This window comes from Vulpes vulpes, chromosome 9 (genome assembly GCF_048418805.1).
Source record: "Vulpes vulpes isolate BD-2025 chromosome 9, VulVul3, whole genome shotgun sequence".
In the NCBI taxonomy this organism is placed as follows: domain Eukaryota; kingdom Metazoa; phylum Chordata; class Mammalia; order Carnivora; family Canidae; genus Vulpes; species Vulpes vulpes.
Window position 1 is genome coordinate 53,987,027 of NC_132788.1, and position 20,069 is coordinate 54,007,095.

The 20,069-nt window shown below is 41.6% G+C and overlaps 1 protein-coding gene across 1 annotated transcript in view; it reads right to left on the reverse strand.

The window, feature by feature from the left end:
• Positions 1-8,330: 8,330 nt before the first annotated feature.
• Positions 8,331-20,069, reverse strand: part of TXNRD3 (thioredoxin reductase 3) — a 51,599-nt gene continuing 39,860 nt past the window's right edge. Inside the window, exons 14-16 of the mRNA XM_072720127.1 lie at positions 11,725-11,820; positions 9,443-9,577; positions 8,331-9,084 (exon numbers count right to left, since the gene is read on the reverse strand). Of these exons, the coding sequence (XP_072576228.1) occupies positions 9,022-9,084; positions 9,443-9,577; positions 11,725-11,820 (294 nt within the window). The 3' untranslated portion in view covers positions 8,331-9,021. The remainder of the gene's footprint in view (positions 9,085-9,442; positions 9,578-11,724; positions 11,821-20,069) is intronic.

Here is a 20,069-nt window from a genome sequence, read left to right on the forward strand (position 1 = left end):
CCCAGTTGCCTTATTGGTATGGCACATGGTACAATTCATCAACCAATACTGATACATTATTATTAACTAAAGTCCATACTTTATTCACATTTCTTTAGTTTTTACCTAAAATCTTTTTCTATTCCAAAATCCCATCTAGGATACATTAAATTTACTTGTCATGTCCCCTTAGGTGGCTCCTCTTGGCTGTGATAGTTTCTCAGACTTTCCTTGTTTTTCATGACCTTGACAGTTTTGAGGAGTACTAGGCAGGTATTTTATAGCATGTACCTCAATTGCAGGTACATTGTCTGATGTCATTATTCTGATTCTAGAATCAGTTATGGCTTATGCTTCAGACACATGATTCAATCCGAGATACACAGATCCAACTCATGACACATGACCCAGGACCACTTTAAGGAGAGTCCCAATCCCATACTTCTGTCCCTAAATATGAATTATCAAAACTTCTGACTTAGGCCAGTTAAATCTTTCACAGAGGCTCGGTAGAACTAAGCAAATGCAGCACAAAGCAACACAGCTCGAAGTGCAAACTTAGCAGCAAGCAGCAACTCAAAGTACAGTAGCTCACCAGCAGAGAGCAAACCCAGTTAACAAGCCAAAATAAAAGAACTCTCCAGTGGTGGGAGTCCTTGTCTAGACACCCTGCTCCCTGTGCCAATTATCATGGCTACCTCAGAGACACAGGACAGACCCTCACCCAAAATGTGGTTCAGAGATCAAGACTGATGATTAATGACCAGGACATGTGCACAGTCCAAGAGGGTATTAGAAGGTTTATTCCTCACATAATGAGGCTTTCTGGGAGAGCAGGGAAGACTTCTCTGCTGGTCCAAAAAAAGCTTGAGAAAGCAAGGTAAGGAGATTAGACTGGGATTTTTATGGTGGTTAAGGTGTAGACTAGAGCGAGGATTCCCATTCATGGGCTGGGGTTTGAATTTCCCATTGGGAACAAAGAGGAGAACACCTGGGTTTTCTTACCAGCCTGCCCAGATGAGAGCAGAAGGGAACGACAAAGGGGTGACACTAGATGCCATCAGCAAATATCAAAAAGTGGAGTCAGACTCTATTACAATTCATGTGCTTGTGCCATTCACATTTTTAGTGCTAATATACTTGGATTAATATCAACCATATTTCTAACTGTTCCGTGGCATTCATTTTTTTCTTTTTGCCCTTTTTGTTTCCCTTAGTTTTAGTTGAGCATTTTACATGATTGCCTTCACATATTATACTTCTTTTTGAAATTTAGTGATTGCTGTAAAGTTTCCAATATAGATTTTTAACTTTCAAATAATACTATGCCACTTCAGACATTGTCTGAGGAAGTCTTTATTTCTCCTTCATATTTGAAGAATAATTTTGAAACAAAATATCAAGTTGGTGGGTTTTCCCTTTCAATGTCTGAAATATTTCACTCCACTCTCTTCTTGCTTTTATAGTTTCTGACAAAAAGGCTGCTATAATTCTTATCCTTGTTTCTCTACAGATATGGGCTCCCCTCATCCCAGCTTATTTCAAGATTTTCTCCTTGATTTCCTATGGTTTGAATATTATTTTCCCAGGTGTAGTTTATGGGATGCTTATCTTCCATGGTATTCTCTGACCTTCCTGGGATCTGTGGTCTGGCATCTGCTGTAACTGACTTTGGAAATTTCATCCATGACTACTTCAAATGTTTCTTCCGGTCCATTCTCACTTTATTTTCTTTTTGTTATTTAAATTATGTTGCACCTTTAGAAACTGTCCCACCATTCTTAGATTCTGTGTGTGTGTTCTCATTCTTTCATCTCTTTGTGTTTCAGTTTGGGATGTTTCTATCAACGTGCCGTCAAGCTCACTGGTTCTTCCCTTGGCCATGTCCAGTTTACTGAGGATCCCAACAAAGGCAGGCATTCCTCATTTGTTAGTGTTTTTGATTTCTAGCATTTCTTTTTGATTCTTAAGTTTCTCTCTCTCTGCTTATATTATTCCTCTGTTCTTGCACACTGTCCACTTTTTCCATTAGAGCCCCTAGCATATTCATCCCAGTTGTCTTAAAGTCCTGGTGTGATAATTACAACACCTCTGGCATATTGGAGTCTGATGCTCTATATCTTCAAACTTTGTTGTCCTTTAGTATGTCTTATAATTTCGTTATTGTTGAAGGCCAGGCATGATGTACTGGATTAAAAAAACTGAGGTAAAAAGCCCTTTAGTGCTAAGTTTTAGGTTTATGAGACTTGAATCTGTGGGTATTTTCATTGAACCTATAAAATCCATCCCTGCCCTTGCCTCCTTTCCCTTTCTGGGACTCTAATTATATACATTAAATCACTTGATATTGTTCTAGAGTTCACCGAGTCTAAGTTCTTTTATTATTTTCCACTCTTATTTTCTGTCCTTCAGTTTGGATAGTTTCTATCCAAAACTTTAAGTCATTAATTTTTTAAGTCATTAATTTTTTCTTCTATGGAATTTAATCTGCTGTTGATCCTTTCCAATGGAATATCTTAATCTGGTATTGTGAGAAAACAGTTAATGCATAGATCTATTTTACTCACTTCTTACTCATCTGTAGCCAGGGCAGTGATCTCTGTCTGGCCAAGCCCTGAAAACTAAATTCCTGGATATTCACATAGTTACTAGTTATGTTCTGATATATAACTGAAGCAGTAGCTGTAGATTAAACAGGCTATAAGTGTTTAAAGTAAACATGAAGATATATGATATGCACTTGATGCCTGAATTGGGGTCCACACCATTGCTGCTCACATATCTATGTGACTAGTCCCCTTTAAGAGCTCTGAATTTCAAGACTTGAGTGGGCTTCCATGGATGGAGATACATTGTGAGTCTGCAATTCACCATTGTGAGGAAAAGCACATTTGTATGAGTCTCAACAGAGACAAGACTCAGAAGCTTTCATGTGACTTCTAACACTTGCCTGTTTTCTGTTCCTGAACTATATATATATATATATATATATATATATATATATATATATATATATATATTTTTTTTTTTTTTTTTTTTTATTGCAGTAAACCTCAGGCATAACTTTACATTCTCATACAAGTCTTTCCAGCAAATCACCAAATTAGCTAATGGTGATGGGAATCCCTGAAACAGGTATTTTCCATCCCTACAAGCTATTTTATTTCTTTTAAATATCTTCCTTCCCCCGCCCCCATTATTTTCATGCTTCCCTTTAAATACTTATGCATAGTTTTAATAGTAGTTTTAATATGCTTGGGTGTTAGTTCAATCAGGTAGTCTTTTCTGGGTCTATCTCCATTGACTTTCCTTATGGGTCATATTTTCCTGCTTCTTGGCATGTCTACTAATTTTTGACTGGCTATTGGACATTATTTTTATATTGTGGAGTATTTTGTTGTTCTAGTGTTGTGCTCTCTTTTGCAGGGCAGGCAGTGACTTCCAGATCATCTTGATCCCATTAAGGCCTATTTTTATACAGTCAGGGTAGGTCTACAGTAGACTTCTCTCCTGGGACAGTTCAATCTATTCCTAAGGCATGACCCCATTCATTAATGGATCTCCACTTAATGCCTGGGGGTATTACTGAGGACTCTCCTCTGTCAATTAGAATTTTTCCTCATCTTCTAAGACCTGTGGCAAACTTACAACTCCCCATTATTTCTTGCCTTACCTTCTAAGATTTTACTCTTGAGGATGTGTGGCTAGCTTAATGTTCAGCAAAGACTCAAGGGGATCCCATTGCAGATTTCTGGAGCCCTTTTCTACATAGCTCCAAACCTGCAACTTCTAGCTACCTCAACCTCCCTGAACTCCAACCCCCACCTTGCAAGATAGCCAGGCTATTTGGGTTCTCCCTTGTTTACAGTCTGAAAACTTCCCTGCAGAAATTTGGGTTAATTGGAGGGGTCATCTCATGTTTCCCTTCTCTTAAGGATCATAGTCCTGCACTGTTGATCCATGGTTGATTGTAGTCATTTCATATTTCTTCCAATTTGTTTATGGTGGGATATTACAACTGGTAGCATGGGTGGAAGCATACTTAGTGATCTCTTGCATTAAATTCCTAACAGGTTTCTTTGTCACACCATGCTTAAAAGCACTGGATGGTTCTTCATTGGGAAATAAACCACAATTTGACTGTACTACTACTCCAAAACAGATAAGGTATTCTAAACCACATCAGTCAAGTCATCTAAGCTTGGACTGTTTTAACTCTAGCTTACTTAGAGCTAGGAGTTCCAAGAGAAGACTACAGTAACAGGAGCTCAGTATGATCTCATATATCCCGTTTTTTTTTTTTTTTTAAAGATTTTATTTTAGATTAAGAGAGCTCACATGTGTGAGTACGAGGGGCAGGGGGAGAGGGAGAGAGAGAATCTCAAGCAGACTTTGTGCTGAATGCGGAGGCCAATGTGAGGCTTAATCTCAGACCCTGAGATCATGACCTGAGCCAAAATTAAGAGTTGGATGCTTAATTGAGCCACCCAGGCATCTCATCCCAAATTCTAAAGATAAGACCACTGACACTACTCCAGCAGCTAGCCTCAATTACAAGTTCTGGCCAACTGCTGCCCAGACCCACTTACTAATCTCTGTTGTGTAACTACACCTTAACTAACTCTGGCCTCCAAATCCTCTCGGTACTCTTCCCTAGCTCCCATTTGAGAAGACACCAAGATTCCTTCAAGGTACTGCTCTCCTTTGCTAAATTTGATGAACCCAACTTTGTATAATGAATAGGTTTCCCCAGGACTTTGTGGGGTTTTTGGTTTTTTAATGTGAGCTTTGACAATCATGGATGCTCCATGGAAGTTTTAGCAGGGACCCACCATAGCCGAAGCCCAAGACCACCAACTCAGAAGGCACTCCACTGAGGCCTCTTGAGCTTTTTCCTGTTTAGGGTTACTTTCTCCATGATGAGAAGTTCAGTGCTAAATTTGAGCTCCAATCCTTTTTTGTTGAAATCTCAAATCTGTATGAGCTTTATTTTGTCTGTCCTAGGGAAAAAAAAAATCCCCACAACATTTTAATTATATGGTCAGATATGTATTATTTTTAATTTTCCTTGGTGGCCATATTAGATATCTATTGCTATGTAACAAATTACTCCAAAACTTAGTATATTAAAAAAAAAAACAGTTCTTTATTATCTCGCAGTTTCTGAGGGTCAGGACTCTGGGGGTGGCCTAAAGTCACTGGCCCAAAATCTCTAATGAAATTTCAGTCAAGTTGCTAGCTACAGGAAAACTTGCCTGGGAAATATTCACTTCCACACTCTTTCATGTGGATGCTGGCAGACCTTAGTTACTTGCTGTTGGCTGGAAACGTCAGTTCCTCACCCTCTGGGCCTCTTCATGGGCTTCCTGAGAGTCTTCATGGCATGGCAGCCGCCTTCTCCCAGAGTAAGTGATCCAAGACAACGCATGAGACCAGAACTTAAGCTGCAATCCTTTTATGACCTAATCTTAGAAGTGCATACCATCAAATCTGCCCAATGCTACTGGTCACAGAGACCAACCCGGGTACAATGTGGGAGGAGAGAGCACAAGGATATGACTACCTGCAGCTGAGGAGTCCAACTTGGAGGCTACCAAAGCACTGATTTGTCAGTATTTCTCCCATCAGCCTATCTATTGGCCATATTGTTGTGTGTCTAGAACTCTCCTTACTAGGGCTACTCATCATCACAGAAGCCAAGATATCCTATACCAAGAGGCAGTATGCTGGGAACTTAATGTGTTCAATTGTTTTAAGTGAAACAGGCAATACTGTGCATACTTAATAAATGAATAAAAAAAATAAATGAATAAAAGTTAAACAACTTATTCTGTCATTTATCCTATGTCATACATCACAGGACCAGGCATTCCCAAGTCTATCATTCTTCCAAGTCGAGGATTTTTCCAGAAAAAATTTTTCCAGAACTCCTCGCTTGTTTTTTTTTTTTCTCCTCGCTTCTTGTTGACTGGTTCCTGGCTCTAACCTAGCCTTTTCAAGCTTGATCTCCCCCCTAAAACCTCCCTCACCACGCACTAGCTCCATGCTCTACTTTCCATCATACTGTATGGATTTTCAGGTCTCTGCATTCCTAGTGTTAGTCCCACAGAAGTCTTTTTTGCCCATTCCTGTATGACACCAGTCTTGTGAAACTGGTCAAAGCTAGCATAGGCAAATTTCATAAATATTCCACATGTGCTTGACATAAGTTGTCATGTTGAATGCGATCTTCTTCTTCAGTTCATTAAATTGCACTTGTCAATTGTATTATTCAAATCTATATTTTTACTGACTTTTTAATTTAAATTCTTGTTAGTTAACATATAGTACGTTTCAGAGGTAGAATTTAGTGATTCAACACTCAGTGCTCATTACATCACATACCCTCCTTAATGCCCATCACCCAGTTACCCCATTTGCCAACCCACATATCCTCCAGCAACCCTCAGTGTGTTTCCTATAGTGAAAAATCTCATTTGCCTCCTTCTCTGTTTTCATCTTATTTTTCCTTCCCTTCCCCTATGTTCACCTGCTTTGTTTCTTAAATTCCACATATGAGTGAAATCATATGGTATGTCTTTCTCTGGCTAACATATTTTGCTTAGAATACTCTCTAGTTCCACCCACATCATTGCAAATGGCAAGATCTCATTCTTCTCGACAGTTGAGTAATTTACTGACTTTTCTTGTTTGATCTAATTACTGAGGAATATTCAAATCTCTACTATAATACAGGATGTTGATTTTTCCTTGCAATTTTTCCCCCCAGTGGCCTACAGCCCGGACAGTGGTTAAAATTCTTTGGGTGGATTATTTCCTTCCTCCTAAGAACACAGCCAAGTTTCTTTGCTGCTTCTTTCTGAGAAGCAGAGTGTTTTACACCCCCCCCCTCCCCCTGGGGATACAGCCCATTGGGGTCCCAGCTTTACACAAAGGTTTCCTGTTTGAAACTTCACCCGGGCAGGCCTGGGCTTTAAGGTTTTCTGCGTTATGCTGAGTGCAAAGCAAAACCCACTTCTAGGCTTCCCAGTTTCATTTCATTTGGGGTCCTATAAACCCTTGATTGTCTGTTTGTGGTGCTCAGCAACACAGTAACAAGTTTTAAAAATTATTTTATGTAGAATTTTAGTTGAACCCATTCAAAGGATCATTCAGAGCCTCTCCAGACTGCTTCAAATCTTTGAAATCCTATTCCTCCCTCATGGTTCAGTTCAAATACTGCTGTTTTCACTAACTTCTGATCAATTAACCACCCCCACCCCATGTCCAGTGGAAATTAATAGCATCTTCCAGGTTTTCACCTTGCTGTTCTACCCAGGTTATAGCAACTGCTACAACCAGCCTTGCTTTTTAGACAATTACGTTTGTATCTTTCTTTCCCCAATAAAAAGGCAACTTACTAACTGAATCAATCCTCTGTCAGGTCCTTAGGTCCCCAACCCCACCCCAGCCCTGCTCCACTCCCTGCCTTCAAAGAGGGGAGCAAAAGCCTCATCTATAGATATTCCCCAACTGCTTAACATCTTAAAATTTTTCATTTGAGACATATGCCTAGAAATTCTGACACAGAACTACCCAACCCTACTGTGGGACCCAGGAAATTTAACAAAAATCCCCCACCCCTGGACAAGCAGAGCAGGACTAACTCCATTTTGTACTGCACCTGCCATCTCCTGTATGACCCCCGCGACCTGCTTATTGCTTAAGGCGCTCCCCCCCACCCAGTAGAGCCGCTGGGCACACCCTAATCGGAAATCGGCTCATAACAATGTAACCCCGCCTTGTGCCCGCCAAAACTGCGCGCCGATTCCGACCAGAGTGATAGGCCAGTTCAAATGGTCACTATAGGGTGAATCGTGATTCAACTGGCCACCTCCGTGTGGACCGACATGACTGTGCAACTTTCTGCGTATGTTACAATCCCACTGGCCCCCATAAAGCTGCTATGCCTCTTAGCCTCGGGGTCCAAGTCCCTGCTCCGCTGTGTCGGGTGCACTTGGACCCAAGCTCAAGCTTGTAAATAAACCCTCGTGTGTTTGCATCGGTGTCGGCTCCTTGGTGGTTTCTCGGATTCGCAATCTTGGGCACAACACCTACAACAGTAGGTTAGTGGCTAACATCCTGTTCCAGAGAGCACTAGGCTGCCTTCCTTGCACTGGGCAGCTCTATGGTATGCTCCTTAAGAAAACAGATCTTCCAAAAGGCCCTTGGGTGGGCCCCCATTTCAAGGGCCTGATGGATGCTGACAGGTGTGCAGATTCAAACGGACTCTCCTATCACCTGGTCGCTTACTGAACTTGACTGATACGGACTGAATCATTTTCAACAGTTTTAAGTTAGATTTCACATAATTCAGCATTGAAAACTTTTTAATATTGCTCTGAAGAGCAACGTGGAGAAGAAATTCAAGCATGTATCTGACATGAGGTACTAAAAGAGAGAGAGGCCCTGGGGGCTGTTGCCACTGCGAATCAGGGGAGGGAGGGGCACGAGGCAGCCAGCTGACTAGCTGGGCCCCCGGGCCGCTTTTCCCACCTGTGCTCCGGGCTTTGCGGTCAGCTCCCAAGGGCACTGCCGGGACACACTTCGGGGACACACCAAGCCCGGGCCCCCACTCCGGAGGGCCCCACTGTGTGGCCAGTTTTCATCACTGAGCAGCCACTTTTGGAGAAACAATGAAGCAAGAGGATAAAAACACTAGCAACCAGAATAGTTAACTTGGCTGACTGTGCGCCCGCAAGGTCCTTCAGGGGCAGCTGGCCTGGCATGGAGGACATCGGCCTTAGCTCACCTCACAGCGGTTCCGAGCTAAGGCGTCAAGGAGGCAGCCTGCCTGCCTCTCCAGCCAGCCGAGCCCGCGGGGCACATGCCCACTGCTGTCCTGCCTCCTCGTCTTCCTCATCTCTGTGCTGGGACAAAAGTCCAGCACTGGTCCCCATGCAGGAGAGCAGGTGCAGGAGCACCGACTCACTTTACCCGGGGGCCCTCTTGTCCCTGAGAGCAGGAAATGACAAGGAAACCCAGACAGCAGCAGTGCTAGCCTCAGCAGCCCTTCTGAGTGATGTCTAGTCCCGACGACTTTGTGATCTCCAGAGTCGTAAACACCTGTTCGAAAGGAAGAAAACCACACAAATTTAGATTTAGCCATCAATATTTAAGCCTTTGCTTTAAGAAAACACATTGTATTACACCTAGGTTAACCTTTAAAATATACGAAGCAGTTACTCATACGAAATCTTTTTTTTTTTTTAATTATTTATCTATTCATGATAGACACGGAGAGAGGCAGAGACACAGGCAGAGGGAGAAGCAGGCTCCCTGCGGGGAGCCCGATGTGGGACTCATCTCAGGACCCCGGGATCATGCCCTAAGCTGAAGGCAGATGCTCAACTGCTAGGCAGCCCTAGGACAGTTTTTCAAAGAACACCAACTGACATCAATAAAAATAAAGCTATCTCCGTACCTCACTACAGGTGGGATGAATTCCAATGGTATCATCAAGTAGCTGCTTTGTGAGCCCACATTTCATTGCGGCAGCAAACCCTTGGGTAACCTCACCGGCATTGGGTCCGAGAACATGGAATCCTATCACCCGATACTTGAATATGCAAACATAAGAAAGAGAAGCCCCGTGGGTTAATGATCTGAACAGGAATCTATTTATTGCAAGTTCACAGTTAACATTTACAGCAGCTACTACAGAAAAAGAACTCTAATGCTGAACAGAGCAGAGAACATTATCACAAAGCCAAACCACTGTAAGAATCTGTTAAATGAGCCAGTAAATGCATATCCAGAGTTAATTTGCACTCAAATTTACTAGAACAAGCAATTTACCCACCGCATGAAGAAGTTCATTAGTATGATGTAAATTTCCAAATTATGCTGAGATCTTGCTAAACAACAACATAACAAATCTGAATTAAAGTCCAAGGCTGGAATAAGTCTAAGGCATCAGGGTCGGGTACTGCCGTGGCTCCTGGCCCAGGAAGCAAGCTGCCTGGGCTCCTAAGGTAAGTAGGCAGCGATCAGGTGTAGCCAGAGGGGGCTTTTACTGGGGAGGGACCAGGCGCAGGGGAGGAGCTGACCCACCGAGACAGGGGTGGGGGTTGGGGAGCCTAGATCCCGAGTGTATTTCCAGAGTAACACTGCGTTTTAGGCTGTCCAGGTTTTTTTCATCAGGCTCTAGTCTTCAATCTGATGTTCAACAGTGAAAGTGCTCAACAGATGGAAGGCAGGAGGGCAGATGGGAGGCCTGTGCCACCTGATTCTGGAGGGAAAACAAAGCATGCCCAACCTCAGGCACATCTACAGGTGGGCACTCGCGGAGGGCTCTGGGAGCAGCATGTTTCAGAGGGCTGGCCGTCACAGGAGGAGACAGGAGCCCCGGGTGAAGAGCAGGAGTTCTGGGCCCCGAGGAAGGTTCCTGAACCGGAATCTCTGAGATGGGTACTGTGGAGCAAAGTGGGGAAGCGGGGCGGCCCAGGGAAACAAAGGACCTCTGATGAAAATATGTACTTCTAAGCAGGTGTGCAAGGGCCGTGGAGGGTGGGTTCGGGGAGTGGCAAGGGACAGAGCAGGTGTCCCAAGAGGAGTGGGCAGTCCTTGAAATTACGCCTCAGGCCCAAGGGTCCACACCCCTGTTGAGAGGATAGAAACATCCTGGCTCTACCAATCAGCCTAATGCTGCTCACAGCAGGGGGCAGCCGTGCAGGGAGACCATCTCCATGGGCTCCCTGTGGAAGAGCCACCTGCAGCTGGCACAACGGTAAGCTTGGATGGCTTCCGTTGTTTGCAGTCAGAATGAGCACCATGCAGCCAGGGCCACCGGCAGAGAGCACAGCTGGGAACTTGACACAGCCCTGCAGCGTTTCCGGGGCGTCTGACCAATATCCCCTCCACTGCCTGGCATAGCTGTGCAAGAGCCAAGGAACTATGTTCTAGGGCTCTGGGTGCCTTCACTGCTCAGGCAATGAGGCACGTGCTAACTGGCCATGAGCCTGTGACACCTGTTTCCTGTTACACTTAAAATTCGGTGGATTCAGAAAGATGACCACCACTCTGTAAACTTTATACAAGTATCAGTTATGGCTGTTCATACTTACCTAGTTTTACAGTTCATCTCCCAGGTCACGAATTCTTAAAAAGGGATGAACCAGGCCCTACTGCTTTCTACACTGTGTTCTTTCCAAAACAAGTCATAAATAAGCTATGCTTTCAACTACGATAATGAAGGCGCCTGTTATCAATTTCATGCTCACCTTAACAACAGGAAAGGCAGAGAGCCTCTGCCCACCAGCTCTCCACCCCACTGATTCTTCTTTAACGAAAGCCTTCATTAGGAACCAGTTAATTAACTACTTTCACTTCATGCAAGCATTTCGTTCTAAAGGCTCTTTAACACACATTCGGTCAATTTTCAAAATGCACACACACACTCTACGTTTTACTAGTTGATGACCCAAACTTTCACAGATCATCTGGTTCTACACTGCCAGGTCAGATAGCTTGAGAGGAGACAACTTTCAATGATTTTTTTTTTTTTTTTTTTGAGAAGATATCAGTGAGCCTCAATTACAATCTGTTACTTGTTCAACTTCCACAAACACATGGACTGGGTAACAATTTGAAGGACGTCTGTTTTGCCCTGAAAGCCGTCTTTAAAGAGATGATTCAAACCCAAATACTGGATTAAAAGCAACAGTTTAAAATGACAGCTTTTTAAATTCTAATCTTACTACATACGTTGTCCAATTTATTGCAAATTATCTTTGCGTAACAAGTATTGTTGTCTCTGCCGGCCACTGTCCATTCAAGAGGCCAGAACAAAGTATGATACACCTGCAAGACAAAGGAGAAATAGGCCAAGATTAATGTCTGTGAAAACCACTCCCTGAGGGCAGCCCAGGTGGCTCAGCAGTTTAGCATCGCTTTCAGCCCAGGACGTAATCCTGGAGACCCGGGATTGAGTCCCACATCAGGCTCCCTACATGAAGCCTGCTTCTCCCTCTGCCTGTGTCTCTGCGCCTCTCTCTCTCTCTCTCTAAGTAAATAAAATCTTAAAAAAAAAAAAAAAAAAGAAAACCACTCCCTGATACACTCTTTAATTATATAAAGATGATAATCTCTAGAGCAGTTGTCACAACTTTTAAGTTTCATGATCTCGACTTTATGGGTCTACTGGAAGCATCTGGGCCACCGCTCCCAAAATACCCCTGCACAAGTGTGTTGACCTTTCTTACTGTTCTGCTGTTAGTCCAAGAAATCTCCTTATTAATTCAATTTTCAAATATTTCTAGAGTACTACTCTCCAGGGCAATGCAGTAGGCCCTATGTCACTGGAGAAGGTGCACAAAGACTTAGATTTGGCTTCAATGAATTTACAACCTGCCTACAAGGTTCGTAGTCACACCAAATCTAAGAGAAGCAGAAGAAATAAAATAGTCCCGGCCATTCAAGGATATTAAGAACACTACCTCTGCTACTTGAGAGCCCTCACTCCAGCTCTCTGAGTGCATCCTCTAAGGTGCCTCGATCTGGCCTGGTCAGCGAGGAATGAACATGGACAAAGTGCAACACATGCTCCACTCATGGGGGTTACATTTCCTCAGCCTGTTCCTCCTAAATGCTCCACACAGAAGGCAAGGGATTAATGTCTGCTGCCAGGATAAGAAATGAATTCCAAACTAAAATCCACAGTGGAAGGATTTAAATACTGATTCTTTGTTCTTTAATAGGATTATGTATTTTATGTTTTGAATTATGTCTTTATTGTTTTTATAAAAATACAAGGTTATAAGAATTATGCAGTGCGGAAAGTTACAAAGAAAGTAAAAACAAAACAAAACAAAAAACTACCATCTAGAAATAAACATTTTACATGTTAGGGAAGCATCAATTGTTGGTGCATAGGTAATAAAAATGAAATTTTATTTATTTAGATTTTATTTATTTATTTGACAGAGAGAGTGCATGCACAAGAGCACAAGCAGGGGCAGAGGGAAAAGAAGACTCCTGCTGAGCAGGGAGCCTGATGTGGGGCTCGATCTCAGGACCCTGAGATCATGACCTGAGCAAAAGGCAGGCCTTAACTGACGGAGCCACCCAGGCACCCTGGAATTTTTATTTAAAAGATAACAGAGAACACGATTATTTGTAATTAAAATCATTAGATTGAACTTGTATTTAATGGAAGAGAAAGTCTTTCACATATTTTAATACAAACTTTTCAATCTCTATGGCTGCTAGGAATAGAAGATAAAGGTTTCTTTACCTCAAGATAGTATTTCCTAAAAGACAAGTTAAGAAATGGTGAAAATTCAGGTTTCAAACAAGATTTTCCAAACCGCAAGCCTGTTTCTGACTTGCTCTATACCACCCAGCTATACAGAATGTGAAGTACTCTTAGAACTCAATAAAAAAGACAACTCAATCTTTAAAACGGCAAAGGAGCTTAAATAGATATTTGTCCCAAAAAAGGTGTACAACTAGCCTCTAAAGCCAGGAAAAGACACCCAATATCATTAGTCACCAGGGAAATGTAAACGGAAACCAAAAAGAGATGTAGCAGTTTCCCAGAGCTGCTCCAACACATTGCCACAAACCTGGTGGCTTAAAGCAAAAGTTTATAATCTTGCAGTTCTGAAGCCCAGAAATCTGAAATCAAGGTGTCTGCACAGCCAGGCTCCTTCCAAAGGTTCTAAAAGGAGAATTCCTTGCCCTTTAGCTTCCGGTATCTCTGGGTGTTCCTTGGCTTGGGGTGAAAACTTCAATCTCTGCTTTTGTTTTCACATGGCCTTATCTTCTGTTATAAGGACACTTGTCCTCGGGTATAGGACCAGAAAATCCAGGACAATCTCATCTCAAGATTCTTAATTCTACCTGCAAAGAAAGACCCTTTTTCCAAATAAGGTCACATTCACTGGTTCCATGGGCTAGGCTGTGGACGTATCTTTTTGGGAGTCACCATTCAACCCACTATAGATAACTATAATAAAAAAAGACAGACAATAACAAGTGTCAGTGAAAATGTGAAGACACCGGAACCCTCACACATTGTTGCCAAGAAGGTAAAATGTCTTCTGCCTTGAAGAACAGCCTACCTGTTCCTCAAAAAGTTCAGCACAGAATCTCCCTGTGACTCAGTAATTCTACTCTTAGGTATAGACTCAGGAAAATGGATAGCATTCTGCCCACACAAGAACTTGTGCAGGGATGCATATGGCAGCTTTACTCTCGACAGCTCAGAAGTGGTAGTAGTCCACATGTCTGTCAACTGGTGAATGGAATAAAATGTGGTATTATCTATATAAGGGATTATTAATCAGCAAAAAAAAGAAATGAATATCGTGGCACATGCCTCAACAAGGATGAATCTTGGAAACTAGCTTACGTGAGGAGAAAGAAGCCGGTCACAAAGGACCACGTACTAAATGATGCCACTTACAGGAAATGCCCACAATAAGCAGATCTAAAGAGGGGATAGAGGAAAACAAGGAGCAACTGCTAACAGGTGCCAGGTTTCTTTCTGGGATGATGAAAATGTTCTCAAAGTGATTGTGGTACTGGTCATACAACTCTGAGAAGATACTAAAATCCACTAAACTGCACACTGTAAGTGGTTATGGTTTATGTCTTATGCCTCAGTAAAGCTATTTTTTAATGAAACTATTCAGATCTGAGTCACATAGTAAACTATGGTTATTTTACTCTCATGAACTTTTAATTTTCTATGGAATTAAAGACTATCTTGTTTTGCCATAGACTTAATTTTTCCTGCACCCACCCTGATTTATCCCAAAGTCTTTCCAATTACTTAGGTCTTGCTTTCCTTTTTTCCCCCCTTTATTTCTTTTAACAATGTTTCAAGGCTTAACCATCTTGGTTAGATTTACTGAATTTATTCCTAAGTATTCCTCATGCTGTTGTGATTGTTTTTAAATTTCCTTTTTGGAGAGCTCATTGCAAGTACATAGAAATACAACTGATTTTTGTGTGTTTTCATGCCCTGCAACTTTGCTAAGATTCATTTAGTTCTATTATGGGCTGAACTATGTCACACTCTCAAAATAAATTTGTACTTTGAAATCCTAACTCCTAATATTCCAGAATGTAACCATATTTGGATAGGGTCATTAAAGAGGTAATTAAAATGAAGTCATTAGGGTATCCCTAACCCAATATGACTGTGTCCTTACAAGAAAAGAAAATTAGGACACAGACGCTCAGAGGGAAGGTGATGTGAACATATAGGTAAAAGACAGCCGTCTACAAACCAAGGAGGGGGCTGAGATACCCTTTGGTCATGGCCCGCAGAAAGAGCCACCTCTACTGACACCCCTGGTCTCAGATTTCTAGCCTCTAGAACTGAGAAAATAAAAGCCTGTCTTTCACATATATAGACACTTTTCCCAAGAAGACATCCAGATGGCTAACAGACATGTGAAAAGATGCTCAACATCACTCAGCATCAGGGAAATACAAATCAAAACCACAATGGATACCACCTCAAGACAGTTGAGAATGGTGAAAATTAACAAGACAGGAAACAACAGATGTTGGCGAGGATGTGGAGAAAGAGGAACCCTCTTGCACTGTTGGTGGGAATGTGAACTGGTGCAGCCACTCTGGAAAACTGTGTGGAGGTTCCTCAAAGAGTTAACAATAGAGCTGCCCTATGACCCAGCAATTGCACTGCTGGGGATTTATCCAAAGGATAAAAAAAAAAAAAATGCTGATTTAAAGTGGCACATGCACCCAAATATTTATAGCAGCAATGTCCAGAGTAGCCAAACTATGGAAAAAGCCATAGTTGATGGAAAAATGGAAAAAATGTCCATCAACCGACGAATGAATAAAGATGTGGTAAATACATATAGTGGACTATTACTCAGTGATCAGAAAGAATGAAACCTTACCATTTGCAATGACATGGATGGAACTAGAGAGTATTATGCTACAGAGAATAAGTCAGAGAAAGACAAATATCATATGATTTTACTTGTATGTGGAATTTAAGAAACAAAACAGACGAACATGGGGAAGGGAAGGAAAAATAAAGTAAGATGAAAACAGAGGAGGCAAACCATAGAAGGCTTAAATATAGAGAACACTCACGGTTGTTGGGGCAGGGATGGGCTAAGTGGGTAATGGGCACTAATGAGGGCACTTGTTGGGTGAGCACTGGGTTTACATGCAACTGATGAATCATTAAATTCTACTCCTGAAAGCAATACTATATTATATGTTAACTAACATGAATTTAAATATTTAAAAACATCTTTCATTTATGGCCTTATTCATGTTAAGAAGGTTCCCTTTTAATTCCTAGTTTATTGTTTTTTTTTTTATCACGAGTGCTAAATTTTGTCAAATGCTTTTTTTGCATGGAGATGATCATGTGGGTTTTTTTCCCCTTATTCTATTATATGATATACTACATTGACTGATTTTCATATGTTGAACCATTCTTGCATTCTGGGAATAAATACCATTTAGTTATTATATATAATCCTTTTTGGTTCCTTTTCACAATTTTTCTTTAATGATATTTTGTTCAGATACTGTTTTCCTGATTTCCTTTAGTTATTTGTCCACAATTTCCTTTAGCTCACTGAATACATTTTACATTGATTTAATAGTTGATTTAATGTCTTTGTCTAATAATTCCGAAGTCTGCGCTTCTTCTGGAATGATTTCTGTCAAATTCTTTTTTTCCTGCAAGTAGGTCATACTTTCCTTTTCCTTTGTATGCTGCTATGAGTTGAACTGTGTCTTCCCAAAATTCATATGTTGAAGTCCTAACCCACAGTATCTTAATATGTGACCTTCTTTAGAAATAAGATCATTGTATATGCAATTAGTTAATATAAGGTCATTCTAGAGTAGGGTGGTTCTCATAACCCAATATGAATGTTGTCCTACAAAGAGAGAAAATTTTGGATACTCTGATACACTAACAGAGAATCCCACGTGAGGATAAAGTAAAATCTCCAAGCCATGGAATGACAAAGATTGCCAGCGAAACACCAAAAACTAGGAGAGAGGAATGGGACAGATTCTTCCTCACAGAAACCACATGGAAACAACCCTGTCAACACCTTGATGTTGGACTTTTAGCCCCTAGAACTGTGAGACAGCAGAATGCTGTGGTCTAAGGCCCCAATTTGTGGCACTTTATTACAGTAGACCTAGCAAACCAATATATATGCTCTGTTGTTGTTTGTCTTGATTATTATAATATGGTAACCCTGGAAATGACCCATTTCCACCTCAGAGATTGCTGTTTTTTTGTTTGTTGAGAGCTGGAGTCATCTGACTTTTCCAAGCTGTTTCTGCATACTGTGTATTCACTGTTGCGGTTTCTGTCCATTGTCTCTGAGGTCACCCAGGGACCTGACAACGATGTCCTTTAATGTCCGACTTCTAAAATGGGGGGAGAAGAGAATATTCTCTCTTGAAGTCTCATCACAGCAGGGAAGCCACTTCAGCTTATGGAGGCTGGTGCCAATTTCTCAGCAATCAGAAGCAGGGATTGGCAGTCAAAACACTGCCCCAATTTCTGGAGGACAAAGTCCTTGCTGCCCAGTCTGGCACCAGCAAGCTGCACCAGGAACAGAGACCACCAACCTGCCAACTGCTCACCACAGTGCTGGGTCCGTGGGACACTGGCCATTACCGAAACATGGAAATCCACCAGAGTCTTCCAGCCTCCTCCTCTAGCTCTCCTCTGGGCGCTGAAAATACTCAGCTAGATTCCAGAGTTCTAGAAGAACTGTTTCAAACACTTCCTGCCAGCTCAGTTTGTTGTCTTAGTGAAGGGATAGATTCCTGGAGCTTCCTACTTCACCATTTTCCATAATATCACGCCTGTTCATCCATCTTTATTGTTGGGTAGTGTTCCCATTCATGTATACATAGAAATGAAACTAAGTCTTCATTTCTCTGGGATAAATACTCATCCAATGGGTTTTTAATTTCTGATACCATATTTTGCATTTCCAACAGGTATCTGTTGTTTCTCTAAATGTTCCTTCTGAAGGTACGTCCTATTTTCTGTTCATGAGTGTAAATACATTATTTCTTGCACATGTACACAGTCTGTTTCTTTTGAGTCCTTCGATTGTCTGCTCATATTAAATGTTGGGGATTTATTTATTTGTTTATTTATTTTTAAATGTTGGGAATTTAAAATATGTTTAATTTGGGGAGGGTGATGAAACTGTTCTTAATCTTGATTCTAATGATGGTTTTCACAAGTGTTTCAACTCATAAAACTACACACACACACACACACACACACACACACAAAATCTTCATCTTGTTATATGTAAATTATGCCTCAATGTTGTTTTTCCAAAGTTTGAAAGTTCATTTTCATAGCTTATTGAATTTGAATTTCACTGTCCCATTATCTAATCTTGAAGTTTATTTGGGGACCCTTTATCAGTATCTTTAGGTGTTTTGGGGCTTGTCAGAGTCCCCTGAGAAATCAGACTCTAACCAACCTCTGGCCAGAGAAGGGTAAAGGGCCAGTTGCCAGAGTTCTGGGAACTCAGTGGAAGAAGGGTAAAGATTCAGTATATATTTGCTTAACTTGAGTATTGTGCTGAATCCCACCTTCACTTGATAACACTGCTCCCTAGTCAAGAGGTCTTTTGTTTTAACCATCTCCAGAAAATAACCTTCTAAATATTTGCCAGTGTACGGAGAGTGTCAAGAGGTGACACTCTCACTGTTTCTTAAAGGATCTTTGGTCTGCTTGATTGTCAGCTGGCCTACCTCACCTCCAGACGTACATGGTGTTACCAATTTTTGAGCCTTTGTGGACTCTGATGTAAAGCCAAGTTGGTTTCTTGACTTTTCCCTTACCAGCTTATAATCTTTTTTTTTAATCCGTTGGGTTACTTATCACTCATTTGGGTTTTTTTCACCAAAATGTCACTATTTTGTCTCCTTTACTATCCCTCTATCCTTCAGAGATTATTTTTAAAGGCAGATCCCTTTCCCTCAGAAGTTTATTGACATCATTCTATTGTCTTTGGCACTGAATGTTATTATGAAAAAGCCTGGGGCCAGGCTGGTTCATTGCCCTTATGAATAACTAGCTTAACTAGAACGTGTCTGTGTCACTGGTTTCTTTTAGAAAATGGTAAGTTATTTTTTAATATTAGGTGTTTTCTTCTACTATATCTCAGAATACCACTTCTGTGCCACTTGTTAGATTTTTCACTGCAGGGTATGAGTTATATTTATATTGGATTTATATTGGACCATCCTTGCCTACCCTTCCTCCTTCCCCTCCTTCTCCTCCTTCCTCTTCTCCTTCTTTTCCTCTTCCTCCTCTTCTCTTCTTTTTCATCCCCTTCCTTTTTTTTTCCTCTTTTTCTTCTTCATCCCCTTTCTCCTCTTCCTTTTCTTCTTCTTCCTCTTCCTCCTCTTTTTTTTAGAGAGGGAAAGTCAGAAGGGGAGGGGCAGAGGAAGAGGGAGAGAGAGAGGAAATCTTAAGCTCCATGCTGAGCTTGATCTCATGACTCTAAGATGATGGCCTGAGCAAAAATTAGGAGTCGGACATTTAACTGACTGGGCCACCCCAGAGCCCCTATCATCTTTCTCTCAACTTTTCTTACGTAACTAACTTTCTTCTCAGTCATCTTCTTCTTTTGATTCCAACGTATTTGGTAGTTCAGGGTAGTTCAGTGGTTTGATTCTCAAATGTGACCTTAACAATCTGTGCAGGTGTTACTCTCCTGCTCCCCGCTTCCATGGAACATGTATTCACCAGGAAGAGAGCCTGGGATTGTTTACTCAGAAGAAATCCTGGTGTCTCTTTCTCATCTCAATTTCTTCTCCTAAGGGCAGTATCAGGCATGGAATCACTGCACCAGGGAAGAACACACAGTTTCTTTTTATCTGTCTCCTTTGGGTGACATTTCTCCAAGTGTTGACAGGGCTGTTTAGCCTGGCCTTTTCCATATCATAGTAACAAGCAAAGGAAACTACAAGTCCACAGACTGTGCCACAGGAAAGAACATGGGGAGTTTTTAGAACGAACATTAGACCAGCGTGACTGGACTACTATAAGCAGGGCA